General features: G+C 38.5%; 1 protein-coding gene across 4 annotated transcripts in view; it reads right to left on the bottom strand.

The window, feature by feature from the left end:
- gpc6a (glypican 6a) overlaps window positions 1-14535 on the bottom strand; it is a 253302-nt gene that overhangs the window by 67368 nt on the left and 171399 nt on the right. For all 4 annotated transcript variants that reach the window (XM_037095505.1, XM_037095506.1, XM_037095504.1 and 1 more), the window contains one exon: window positions 13506-13897. In XM_037095505.1, coding sequence (XP_036951400.1) covers window positions 13506-13897 — 392 coding nt within the window. The remainder of the gene's footprint in view (window positions 1-13505; window positions 13898-14535) is intronic.

Here is a 14535-nt window from a genome sequence, read left to right on the forward strand (position 1 = left end):
CTAAAAATACCCATGATGCTGAAAAAAATAATATTACATCATTATTTGTCAAATGTATGCATTAACGTATCAACAGCTTTTCACTGTTGGTTGAGGTTCATGATTCATTATTTTGGCTAGTTTTTGCAAAGCTAAAGCTGCATACTCTATAAGCCTGGAATGTTAATCTGTAAAGTGCTTAAATCTGTTAGAGTAAAAAGTAAAATGTATCCCACTGTATATGAGTGAATGAAATGAAAATACACAAATAAAGCACCTCAAATTTGAACTTAAAGTGGCCATGAGTACTTTAACTTTTATGTGCCATGCACAAGAAATGGCCACACAAATAATGGCAGCATATCACATGAGTTCCTGCTTATTGCTGCTAACACCGTTCTCTTCATACATCCATGACTGTAGCTTCCATTAGTTTGTTAGCTCAGTTAGCCACGTAGCTGGCCAGAATACCGGTGTAGGAGTGTTGGTATTTACACCACTACCACAGGAGCTTTGGAGAAACAGGTTTTCAGACTGGTTAGCATGCCAACTCAAGTAAATATATATCCATCTAATAAAACATAGGCGTCTTTGACTTAACGTCAGAACTGCTTACATCATGTTCATGATTAAAGTTAGTCTTTGAATGTTTTAAACTAATGTTTTTACATACTGCACCTTTTACTAACATTTTAAATGTCAGACTTCAAATTGTGATGGAGTAATCTTCAGTGCAGCACCTGAGGCAAGCTGTATTTAGTGTTTTGTAGAGAAACGCTTACGACCGAGACCAGCATGAGGCATAAACAGCAGCCTACCCATTAGCCTGCTGCTTCAGAGGAGCAGCTTGGAGATGTGGTTATTCCATTCAGCCAGACTCCTGATGTGAGCATTAACTTTATTGAGGATTAAACACGTAAGAATATAAATGCAATGAGCCTGAGCAATAATAGAGCAAAACCATTTCTAATTTCCTCCCATGAAAGCCGCAGTAGGGAGCCACCTGAATTCAGTATCAGTAATAAGGCACATCTAACGGAACTGAAACATCAGGATGAAAAGACACCCAGGCTCAATATTATCTCAAGATAACTCTAAAAGACAGTCTTTGAAGATATCACCTTGTCTATCCGACAGGGTGTCGTCACACACATATGGCGTGAACTCCCTTTAGGGGTAACAGAGTGGGAAGATCGCAGACGATGGAAATTGCTTTGTGCCACAAAGTAATGAAGTTGTGAGAAATGACAATGACTTTGCAAGCAACCAAGGCCAATCAAGGGGAACACTAGTGGGACGGAAAGACTGTCGCCAAAACATTGTCTCAATAGTTCTGTCATAATTATTGTGACAAGATGCGTTGCTTCGCACTGATTGGACATGGATGTAAGACTGCATTGCTGCCCCAGTGTCCCCACTCAATTCCACAGCCATTAGTGTCAATGGCAATATGAATGATCTGTCACTGTGCAAATCAGACGGCCATCTGCTACCAGGAGAAACATGTGCCTGGTCGCAACACAACGTCTGTGTATAAACTCCACTTAAGGTCTTATTTCTTCCTCACCAAAGGATTACGGCAAAGGTTGTTGCAATGAACATCTGAAAGTGTTTCTGAGTTTAGAGAAAACATCAGCTGTACGCTCACAGAAGGCAACAGTAAACCTTTATACACTAGCCTTCTGCTGCAATGACAAGTGAGCTAATGATTTTTTAATCATACCGTCAGATGGAAAAAGAAAAAGAGGAAGAGTAAACTGGAGCGATAACGAGACAGTTATTCTGCTCAACAAACATGATGTCAGTGCACAGTTAAGTTTGAAGATCTATTTCCAACTGTAATGCAGTAAAATATATATGATGGTGTGTTTGCATGCTTTCTGTCGAGGTTTGTGTTTCCAAAAAAAAAAAAAAAGCTCATGAATCACGACTGTTTATCACACAGTGAGGTGTAAAACACAGCTCCCTGTGGCTTTGCTTTAGCATTTAAGTAAACACTGCACTAAGTTTATATCTCCATTTAGGAGACTCAGTACTAGTTGCCAGAGAGAAATATCTTAATTGTTGTCCATTACATTTAACTGACAGCTGCGTTTAGCTGTTAGACTAAGGTTTTACATGAACAGGCAAGGAGCTCATAAAACTTGATGTGCTGTTAGAGTCAACCTTGGTGAGGTAGTAAGAACAGATACTTCTCAAGGATCACATTGACGTGATCTCCCTCCAGCCCGGAAGCACAGTTAATAAAGAACAGGTTTCAAGTAGGCCGAGACCAAGGAAAAAAAAAAAAAATTATTAAACATTCCTGAGGCAAAAATGTACTTTAAATTATTTACATATTGACATATTATGCCAAATGTTTTGTTCGGTTACTACTAGAATAGGTTTACATGTTTTAGAGCTCGAAAAACAACTCAGTTTTCTCATCCTTCGCTGTTTGTCTGAGACGCTCTAGCTTAGATCCTGTCTCTTTAAGGCCTCAGTGACGTGTATGATGTCACTAAGGCAGGACTGCTGATTAGGCATTTCAGGAGTAGTGTTTTCTGTGGGAGAGAGGAGGTTCTATAAGTATGTTACTTATTTAATTTAAAGGTCCTGTATTCTGCTAACTTTTATTAAATGTTAAAATCATCTTTCTCTTACTGTTCGTCGCTGCAGCACCTCTATTCCACCTCTGTCTGAATGCACCGTTTTAACCCCCTGTCTCTTTAAAAACCTCTTCCCAAAAATCCCAGTCTGCTCTTATCAGTCAGCTCTCTCAAATGCTTGAGCAGGAACCTTCCACTCTGTTTCCGTATAGACTCTGACATTTTTTGCAAACTACCACCATGCTGAGGGAATGTCTTTGGGCATCGACCGTGCAGTTGTGACATCACAACCTTACGGAAGTCCTGACAGTTCGCTCGAATGCACTCTGTGGATTGAGCGTTCTGATAATTTTACATTATTTATAGATACAGCACATAGACCTGGTGTGTTATCAAAAAAGACATCGATCAGATATTGTTTACTTTCTACAATTTGGGACCTTTAAGAATTAAGTGTTTATAGTGTTGCAAAAAATAAACCAAGAGTAAAGCAGGCAGAAAGCAAAAAAACAACAACAAAAAAACCCAAAAACAAACAAACAAACAAAAAACATAGTAAGCCTTTACTACAGCTTTCTAATTGAAATTACTATTCAGCACTCTTTTTGCTGAAGACTCTCTCTCTTACTTCTATTTCTCAGAGTCACACTGACGATAATAAGTACACGAAAGAGTATAATTTGCCCATTTCATTATGAAACACATAAACAAAGTTTGGGCACATGAAGTTATTGAAGAACGAGCTGTCAGGGAGGCAACAATACATGCTTTGGTAGTGCAGTAACAATGTTGTGATGGAACTCTACCACTTTCCAGAGAAGTGGTTTCTTTCCTTTAACCATTAAGATGATCTGACCTAAGCTGAGTAGTTTTAGCTGACTAAACATGGTCACATTGGGATTACGAGGCTGCTGCAGCAGAGGATGCTCACACATGATCTTATTTTGCATGTAGATTCTTTGAATCTGCCTCGACTAGTCCGTTATATTTTTCTCATGTGTACCTCACAGGTGTAGAGTATGCCTGTGCAGTTACATCCTGAAACGCTGATTAAATACAGTTCTTCAGATATTTGGAAACCGGCTCTATGTTTCAGTCCAGCAGAACTGCACTGTGTATCTCTTGGCAAAAGTTGGCTAGAGCAGCTTTACAAAGATCCACACAAATAGATGGAGATGCTCAAATATATTTGCTGTCTTAAACCACAAACATGCCAGTTCAGGACTGCATTAAGAGACTGGAGAGTGGACTTAAGATAAGCAGCTGAGTAAACTTGAGATTGATATTCATCCTTTAGTACATATAGTCACAGGCCGTGCACAATATGACAGTGTGTGCACTAAAGTTGTCATTGATAATAAAACACGGGCCGCAGCACTTCGTACTCTCACTAATCATGCCTCCTTTCTGTGCATCTCTGTGAACATTGGAGCCCCCCCCCTCCACTCAGCATGTTAAATGTAAGATGGAGCCAAAGACAATTCCACAGAGTCTGCACTAAAATCAGTTGCTGTCAAATCAATGAATGTCTGAGACTGACAGAATAATCCACGTGCAGGCAGCTGTGCCTCCGTGAAACAACACAGTGGTACTTGGCAGGGCCCCTGCGACCCATACGAGTCAGCTCAAGTGTCTGTCTTTGCCGAGGCATGGGATTGCCCCGCTGATCTACCCTGACATGTACCATGTTATGTGGCATGTCTGGAGCAGCAGTTGGGGCTGTTTCTTTAATTTACCAAGACAAGTGCAAACATGTTAAAAGCTAAGCCCACGCTGCTCGATGACGAGTCACAGCGTACCAGGAGCCGTGCGCCGTCTCTAGTGGCTACAAGACCTGCATATACTATATCGTTATCCATCTGCCACGGTGCCTCCTGAATTAAAGCACAGCACTCACCCTGTGTCCATCTGACTCTGAAGGTCTGCAACCTAGCCTGAATGTCAGGGGCAAACAGGTCTCCAGTGGCTGCCAAGAAACCTCTGGACAAATGTCACAACATCGGTGCTGACAACCAGTCTGTAAGTGCTTGTTAAATAAAGATGTGGTTGCCATACACTTTTAGTCAAGGTGCGAGAAAAAAAAAAGTCATCAGATGTGATCTGGGCTGGCACAGGCCACCGATGTGCCATTTCTTTCCCTAGTTGCTGATGCAGAAGTGATATTTTCTCTAATGTCTTGATGTTAAAAGTAGTTGGATATTCCCTCAGTTTCCCCTTCCTTTTATATCTGGTCTTCATATACTCAGTATCGGGTTTCCAGAATAGGTATCCTTTAGAGTTTTCATTATAAAAATGCAAGAGCCTATACGGTAAAGTATACTGTATATTTCTTTATTATCCTTTCATATCATGTCCTTGTATTTCAGACTACATGCTGTCTTTCATTTTTTCCAACAGTCTGCAGTTCACCACAGATCAAAATCTTTTAATTAAAAAGGACATCTTTGGTGCAGCACATTTCCCGATGACGTGCCAACCTTTTTGAGCCAGTTGCCATCTGCCGTCACAGCACTGTGGCTGAGGCCTTATCCCCAGCAAGCTGTGTGAGCTGAGAGCCAGCGAGAGAGACGGAGACAGACAGAGAGGGAGAGATGGGGGATAGAGAGAACGTGTGTGTGTGTGTGAGAGAGAGAGAGAGAGAGAGAGAGAGAGAGAGAGAGAGAGAGAGTGTGTGTGGGAGTCTGAGAGGGAAGTTTGTCCGGTGCATCTGTAGAAGAGGCCTCGGCTGAGAAACATGGATGGACAACACTCCCTTATGGAAGAGGTCACTTAATCTGCCCCTGAGCAGAATTGTTCTAGCTCACTGTCGAGTTGTGCAACATATTCATCTCATACACAGAAACTGAAATACAGGAGACTTGTGTAGTTCACATAAAGGACACTGTGATACACTCTCCCTGATTAAACATAGGCATTAGTCTTCGTGTCTCTTTCTTTTGTGACAGAATTTTGTACATACAGAATAGGCAATGCTTTCTTTTGTCATACAGATTATGGGCACCTCACTGGGTGTGATTTAGTTATATACGAAACTACAGTAGTGGAGGAAGTATTCAGATCATCCACTTAAACTGGAAACAGGCAAGATTTTCTGCCTCAACACGTCACTTTGAAGCAAATGCTGATTGCACAAGGTAATGGATATAAAATAATGAAACCATTTGCGTTTGTACTGGTTACTCATAAACCTCACTGTCACCATACAACTGTCCTGTTTTGACTTTGTTGTTGTTATTTGTAACTTTGATGAAAAATGGAAACAATCCAGTTGTCTGTTGCCACTTGAAGTACATGTTATCTGTAGTGAAAATACAAAAGTATTAGTAGCTGGATTTAGTTTAATTGCCGAAAGTATCCAACACATGTAATACTTTTAAATGTGGAGAATAATGTATATCACTTTATTTGATTATAATTAGTGATGCATCTGTGTATACATGACTTAAATGTAAGATTCTGTAAAGGTGGATGGTATTTTAAGCTCTAATTATTATCTGTTGATTATCTTTTGTATTATTAATATGAATCTGCAAGTATTAATCTATCCAGTATCAAATAATACTCACCTGATCTGTAGTGGAGTGGAAGAACAGAGTAGCTGAAAATGGAAATATTAAGTGTAGTACAAGTACGTAGAAAATATTTTTAGTACAGTACTGGAGTAAATGGAATTAGTTACTTTCCACCAAACATTTTTGAAATTGCCCATTTTGTAGCAACTTCTTTCATTCATTTATCAATAGTTTGAACTACCTTTTTTTAATTTTATTTTTTTTCTCAATCAATGTCCTTATTTAAGTCATAGTCGATGACATCAAATTGCTTATTTTTTTTTATTTTTTTTTACCAACAGCCTTCAAATTTATGAATGAAGATCAACTAATCATTGGCTGAACATGACTCACTGCAAAGTGCTAATCAAACATGATTAATGTTCTTGTATATCATTGTTCACATTGATGGTTTCATGTAACATTTAACATTGAAGCAAAAAGCATCTGAAATGCTTAGTGAAGCTGTTGTTCCTTTTAATTAAACTCGACATTTCATACTGAAAGAATAGTGTACTCAAAGAGTGTGTAAGGACACTAAAAAGCATTGGTTTTAGAATTGGCTTTAATCGACATGAGTGTCCCATAATGCATTGCACAAAGGAAATAAAAGAGCTATTCACAGTGCCGGTACAATTTATATTCATTGTAGATGGTTGTGGGATAATTAAAGAGGGAAACAAAAAGTTCTTTGGGGAAAAAAATACTCCATCATCAAAAGAAGCACGTTGCAGTTTTTTGTATACTAACTATATTCTTCTCTATGAAAATGACTATATAATACATAGTAAGTTAGGATGGAATTGAGACACATAACGATTCGAACAGCAATCCTACTTGCAGCTACTTGGTCTGTGGCAGGAAATAGCACAATACATTTGGAAGAATATAAAGATTTGTCCATTTCACCAGGTTCCATTCAAATAGCATTGGTTGTTTAAATCCACATAAAGCCCACAAGTTGTTTGTCAGCCACTTGTTTGTGTTTCCATCACTTTAGTCCCATTTATAGTTTGTGAATTCAGAGCACTGATGCTGTTGTCTGAGTTTGCACTATTGAGTTTTGAATCCACTTCACTGGTTTGCCTTGACAGTGAGTGGGCTTAACTGCTCAATGGCAGCGAGTATATTAAGCAGAAAAGACCAAAGTCACTCGAGAAACGGTGGAAACCACATGGAATCCTGATATTTCTAACATGTCAGCAGAGACTGCTGTAATCCCGCAGAGCATTAATCTAAGGTAAATGTTGTGTAAAGATTGGAAGCTGCGGTGGAGCTTAATATCAAATTATCTGACAGTTTGTGATAGGAAATGAGTGCATAATGAGATCAACATGACAGTGTAAGCCATCAGGGAAAAAACAAATCCCTCAGTACAAAATACCTTGCTTCCTTCTATCATCATGACTAAATATGCACCGTGGACTAGGCCAGCTTCGCATGTGCATGCAGAGTGAGTGATAAGTGCTCTAAATGCCTGAACTTTAAACCTTTCAAAGGGTCCAAATCCCTGCAATCTTCCCTGAGCAGGACTTAATATGGTCAGACTGTGTTTTAAGTACCCCCAGGATAAAACTCTTAATGGTCATCATAAACTGTAATCCAGAGAGATTCTGCTCTTAATCCAGGATCGAGGTCCAGGAAACTGTTCAGTGCAAGTCAAGAGCAATCCCATTTTATGAAGTGATATCTCCCCTATTCTGACTTCCCTGCATACACGGCCGTCGGTTAGCAGTAATTATATACGGCTCATCATCACTGGAGCATCATCCTGTGTCAAAGTAACATGGAAAATTGCACAGACAGACGGTGGAAAGCAGTAATTTCAAATAAAACGGACGTGTCTGGTCAAATTAAAAATGTGATTTGGTTTTCCAAATTAGAACCCAAAGATTGACTAGGAGTGTCACGTGTCTCCAAATCCCTGAATTGATCAATTTATGATTTTATTGTCAATGTAAAAAGAAATTCCAGCACTGATGGGTATCCCATTGTTTGACTATCGCATCTGGATTTTTTAGGATCAATAGGTCATTGTTTTTATGCTCTGACAACAGTTTACTGTTGCATTTTCAAGCTCTTCTTTAAAAAGACAGAGGTATTTTATCACAGCTTGACAGCTTGTCAAGGTTGAGTTTATCCTGGTGACTTTTTGATTAAGTTTAAGGCTAAGTTTAAGAAAGTTCAAATGATAGTTAACAAAAATAAAGACTCCAGAGTTCAACAATAAATACCACCCTTTGGGGACTCAACAATAAACAATAAAAGATAGAAATTCAGTTTATTACATTGTTTCAATCGCTCAACTCAACTGTCTCGAGTGAACCACCTTCTCAAGCAAATCAATAAAGGATCCCTGGCAATGTTATCACTTTAGTTCAGTTCTTCCCCCACGAGTGAACCCTCTTCCCATAAGAAATCAATAAAGGATCTCTGGAGAGGAAAATAAACCCAGCATCTTTGAGGCTGTTGGAGTTACCTCCAGTACCGGCCAGTTGGTCGTCTTCAGGTACACAGGACAGTTAAGCGTCTGGAAGTGCAGCTGCAGGCTACCAGTAAGCTAGGTGTATCACATTTTCATATATTATTATAAGTATTATTGTTTCTTCAGACATGCACACGTAAGCAGAGATGAAGAGGGAGAAAAAACACGGAAAAAAAAAAAAAATCGAAATCGTGACACTCACCAGAGGCCATGTACAAAATACAGTATACCTCATATATAGGGACAACTGGAATAAAGAATTGTGCCAAAGACATGATAAAATGATAATGCTCCTTATACCCAGTTGGTATTTTGTCATTGTAACTACCCTAGTGCATTCAATTCAGTCATGGTAAAAAACAAGAGGAAGAGCAGAGAAGTTTTTGATTGATAAGGACTCCAAAGGTTCATGGTAAAGTCTGCCCATATTCCCCACAAGTGCTCAATGCTGACAATGATTAGTTGACTGCCATTTAGTCCCTAATTTTCAGTAAGTGAGGTTTTGAAGATTCTACTATTCTCTGCTTGATTTTAGCACCAAGAATTGTTAGTTTTTTTCTTCATGATATGTAATTGCTGTGTTACTACTAACTTTATATACATATATTTTCATCTAATCCATGTAAAACAATTCATTACTATGATACAAACATGACTTTTGAGCCACCATGGAAATGACATCCCTTAAAGACATATTCAATCAGCAAAGGAAGATCAATGTGCAATAAGGAAGCCCGATAACAGCTATTAAATGGATGTTGTGAGATTGTATTGGCAGCTAGACAACTATAACAATCAAATGCTGCTTGAATATTAATGCATGGGGGATAACTATGTGAAACATTTGGTTACGTAACACATTGATTTAGGACTGCAGCTAATTTTTTCTTGTGAGATCTAATGATTATGAGCTCATCTAATCAATTAATCATTGGGTGGGTAAACTGTCAGAGTTGTGGAGGATGCTCATTACAGTTTCCCAGAGTCAGAGATGGTATTCTTCCTTTCATGTGTCAGACCAACAGTACGGCACCCAAAGACACTTACTTACAAAATTGTTTTTCAAAGAAGAAACTCAGCAAATCCTCACATTTTACGAGCTGGAACCAAAAGAATGATTTGAGTTATTATTTTTTTAAAGGGAAAAAAAAAAAAAAGGAAAAAAACCTTTAGAGGATTAATTACCTAGTTTTTAAAATGTTCTTCTCTGGTCATCTAATTATGAACTGGACAAACATATTCTGCCTAATTAGTACTTTTACTTTACTCTTTGCTGTAAACACTTCTGTTTTTACTTAACTTTTCCTCAAGTAAAATTAAACAGGTGGACTATAAATGGACTATTTTCACCCCATCATATAAGTACTTTTCCTTTCTATCTAAATACCAACCCTGCTATTTGTATGTTATGACAGCTGCCCACAGTATTCAACCTTTATGGTGGGTTATGGCTCAAGACATTACAGGACGGTCTGTTTGTCACAGCCGTCACACAGTTGTGAGGTGTTTTTGAACATTGTTTGCTCATGAGTCATTCTCTAAAATAACACCAACAGCAAATGGAGCCTTCTTCCATCAAGCATGTATATGGTTGTCTCCTATCTATATGAAATCAAATGGAAAGTGGCTTTTATACCATATAGTATTTGGGCTTACATCTAGGAAGTGATTTAAGCCCATGGCACGTGCTCTATAAGCGTGCTGTGGCTATCTGTAGCTGAAAGCAGCAAGTACGGAGGGTGACACTCAGGTCAAGGTGATTTGTCACGTCAAGCAACTCTTCACCTCCAGTTCTATGGTTGTTCACCAGCATGACAGCCTTCAGCGATGCCACACTGTTTCCTGGCTGCGCTTCATAATTGATGAGAGAGCAGGGAGTATGGGATTTGATCCAGACCGAGGGTGCCTTTTAGGCCTAGGACAGCTGTGTAGAGGTGCTTACTTAAACTCTTCATATGCAATAAAATGCTATGCTATTAAAGACCTGTATAAAGCTAGCTCTGTGGCAAGCTGTAAGACAACAATAAACAATTCAAGATGAAAGACTGTTCAGAGACAATATAGAGCAGCAGGGAGGATGTAGCACATCGTTACGTACTATGATGACGTAAATGCCTCATAATTATGCGACTACAGTAGGTAAAGGAAGGAGGTGGTGATACTTCAAGCAGAAAGACAAGATAGAAATAAAGGTTGGCAGTGGTTTAGCATCTGCTCTTAAAATGAGAAGTTATTATGAATTTAAATGCGGCCCTTTCTTGTGTCCAAAGATGAAAAGGCTTTTTAAATCATTCCATTTCAAATCAAGTTTGGCTGCCACTGGCATACTTTTAGATAGTATACAGTACACATACAGTATGTTTTGGAAAAGAATCATACATACCAATCATTTTCAGTCATAAACTGTGTACATGACATTAGAATGGTTACAGTGAAAGACATTAAAGAGTCTCATCGTGTAGTTTACACGATCAACAGTAGCAAGAAGTGGTTTCTTCAACAGGCATTTTTAAGATAAGGAAATAATCACTCTAAATTTAGGCACATAATTTGTGCATTTGTATGACGAAATAGTGGTGTGTTATTTAAGTACTATTGTAGTTAATTTCATTTATAGAGCGCCAGTTCACAACAAAACTTACCTCATGGCACTTATCAGTAAGAGCATGTCTACACTACTCTGTCTACTCTTTAACTCATTGATTTACAGAGATCCAACATGTCCCCCAAGGAGCAATAACATGGTGAGAGTGGCAAGAAAGAAATGGCTTTTTGTTGTTGTTTCGATTGTTAAACTATCTCTAAAAAGAGTAAAAGATTTACAACTCGACAACACTAAATGGGTGGACTTACAATGAAAACACTTTTTCTAAAACTTTGGTTTTGCAATGTATCTGCAGAGCTCCAGTGATCAATGAACACAGTTAACTGATAATTTGCTGGATTGGAACAGTGAGAATTTAGGTTTTTAACTGACATTTCATAGATTATACCACACTGTATTATATTATGAATCAAGAAATAATCATCAGATCAGACCACTGGTAGTTGACTGTTTTGTTGGAACTGACTGTTTTGTAAGATAACAAATATTCATATGTGGTCATACACCTAAGTTGTGTTAAAATATAAAGCAGACATTCATTTTCTGCTCGGTCTCTGGAAGGCCAGTGCTTAATGCAGGGAGTTGGTTTAGCCTCCAACATAAGGATGATTAAAGCTCTTTCTCAAACTGAGCACATCTCTCTTTTTTTTTGCCCTTGCGCTTCTATTTTCCTTCTTTCCTCTTCTGACAATTTTTCTCCCCTGTTCGACTGAAAGGGACAGCGAGCTTCAAGGTAAAAAGCAGATAAAAAGGAATCTTATCACTGCTGAACTCGGAAGACGTTTTTAAAACTTACTTTGAATTTGTTAAAGACTGCAGTTCTACATCATTTGTGTCTAATTGCTGGTGAAGAAATTGATTTTGGAGAGGTCAGAAGTTTGCCTGACTAACGTTGTCATTAGACATTATCAGTAACGGAAAAGAATTAGAAGGTGAACAAGTGATGCAAAACACCTAAATTTAGTTTCTATTTTTAAAGGACAAATCCATGACTATAGACCTGTGAAGGGTCTTTGTGTTTCACACTTGCTCAAGGTGTTCAAGGGTGAAGGAGTGTGCAGTGTGTGTTTTCTTTGATCAAAACTGTCTTATTATGCTTTAAACTATGAACCAAAGGAATCACATCACAAAGTAACACATTTGCGATGGATATAGCCAGGGAAAGAAAACAAAAACGTAAAAATGTAAAATAAAATTTTGGTTAAGCTCTCTAAAGCTTCATCTTACATATTTTTGTCAACTGTTTGAGTTGAAACTAGTTGTATCCTTTCTGCCACTTTTTGCATCTATTTCATAAAGCGGAGCTACGCAGCAGACCAACAACAGCAAACAGCTTTGATTATATAATCTTTGCAGTTTAGACTAAAAAAAAACAAACAAAAAAAAACTGTTGCATAACTTTCTGTGTTTAACATGGTATTAGAAAACATATCCACTGAGTCTTAAAAAAAAAGCATTTAATCTCCAGCATTTGATAATGCTCTTAAAAACATATTTATTTTTCAGAATCTAATAAACCAGTTTTCTTAAAACCAAACCTCAAAAAACAACATCAGCAAAGAAAAACATCATTAATATCATCAAAAATAACTGTCAGCAGGGAAGAAGTCACTAACTTTTTCTGAAAGACCTTGTCAAAAAAGTAACAAAATGAGAGAAAAGCTGAAAACAAAACCACATCAGGAATCTCAGGGGAAATGCACTTTAATCTCCTCTAGTCTGCAAAGCTTTGCTCTCTGCGGGTGATTCTTCTGAAAAAGTGGAGCATACAGTGTGCTGTGTGCTGTGTTCTCCACCAGCCGGATGAAAAAAAAAAAAAGTCTCACACTGGCCTCACAAACGGAGATCAAGTGTATCCAAAAAAGATCTTCATATGGAATCAAAATGCTTGTTCTTTATTTCTGAGCTTCTGATAAATAATTCAGATGCAATCTAATTCTAAAGAGTTATGTAAAGTCTGTGGAGAAGATTGTGTAAAAGCATCAATAGTGCGAGTGAATCAGAAAGGGATAGGTGGACAGAGTAATTGTAGTGTGCGTTTACATCAGACAAAAAAAAGCATCAGTATTAATGAATAAATGTTTGCATGAATGCATCATATGGACTAGACTAATTCAAGGGTCAATGAACACAGCCAAGTGTAAAAGAAGTTACATATTCCATACAATTTTAGTAGCTATCTGCAATCCTCATGATTTTATAAGCTAAATACACTGCTCAACAGCAGAGGGTCACTTTGCAGCAATGCAACACACACAAAAAAACCAAAACAGTCATGAGAAGAAAATTAAATTCACCTTGGCAACTCGGTTGGCGACCTCCCGTCCCACCATTAGCCCCTGGACAAACGTCCGTGCAGCGATGAAGGCCCTGGTGACCTGCGCCTTCAGTTTCCTCGGCACGTCTCCAAAGGGCTTTAGCTGATCTGTGTATTTACTGACGCACTCCAGGTAGTCATCTGTGAAGTGATACTGGGAGTTGAGCAACTGGAACATGCGCTCCAGCAGCCTGGACCAGAAGTCGTTCAGCATCTCCTCCAGGTTGACGTTGCCCCCCGTGTAGTAGCGCTTTAGCTCAGTGAACAGGTCCTGGAACACCTCTGAGTTCTGCATGTACAGTTTCCCGTACGTCTTTGTGAACATGCTGTTGAGAGACTTCTCAGAATTGTCCAGCAGCTCCAAGAAAAACTCTAGATGGATGGACAGTTTTTGGGGGGGGGGGGTTGGAAAAGACAAACAGCTGGATTATTATGCAGATATTTACAGTTTCTGTTGTCAAAAACCAGACAAAAGGCTTCAAATACATAGGTCAAGGTCTCGGAGGTATACAGTCTTATTTTCATCATGTAAATAAGACTGTATGAAAGTTTCATGGCTCTTTCTGCACACATGAACAATGTATAGCCACCAACAATAGGTACCTGATTTGTGAAGAAAAGTCAGTCCAAAGCATTAATAATTTAATAGCAGAAATAATGGGCCACAAGGACTATGAATGATTAATGTAAAGGTTCTGATTGCATACTGTAACAAAATATTCATAAGTTTTAGACACAGACACTAGTACACATTATCATCCTGAGCCGTCGCCATTATTCCCAGACACATTAGTTTCTCACTGAAACAATTTATTTGTCCACCGAGGCAGCTGCCCTATGAGCCCATAATTGAATATTGTTTTACAGTATCACAAGCAGCTTCATTCACATTGAATAACCTGAAGAGTCTGTTTAAAGCAAGATACAAAATTACACAGTGAGACTGTGAGATCTGCTTTATTCCCATTATCATATTTGCCATTGATTCACTACACACAACTCACACCACA

This window comes from Acanthopagrus latus, chromosome 4, assembly GCF_904848185.1.
Source record: "Acanthopagrus latus isolate v.2019 chromosome 4, fAcaLat1.1, whole genome shotgun sequence".
Classification (NCBI taxonomy): Eukaryota; Metazoa; Chordata; class Actinopteri; order Spariformes; family Sparidae; genus Acanthopagrus; species Acanthopagrus latus.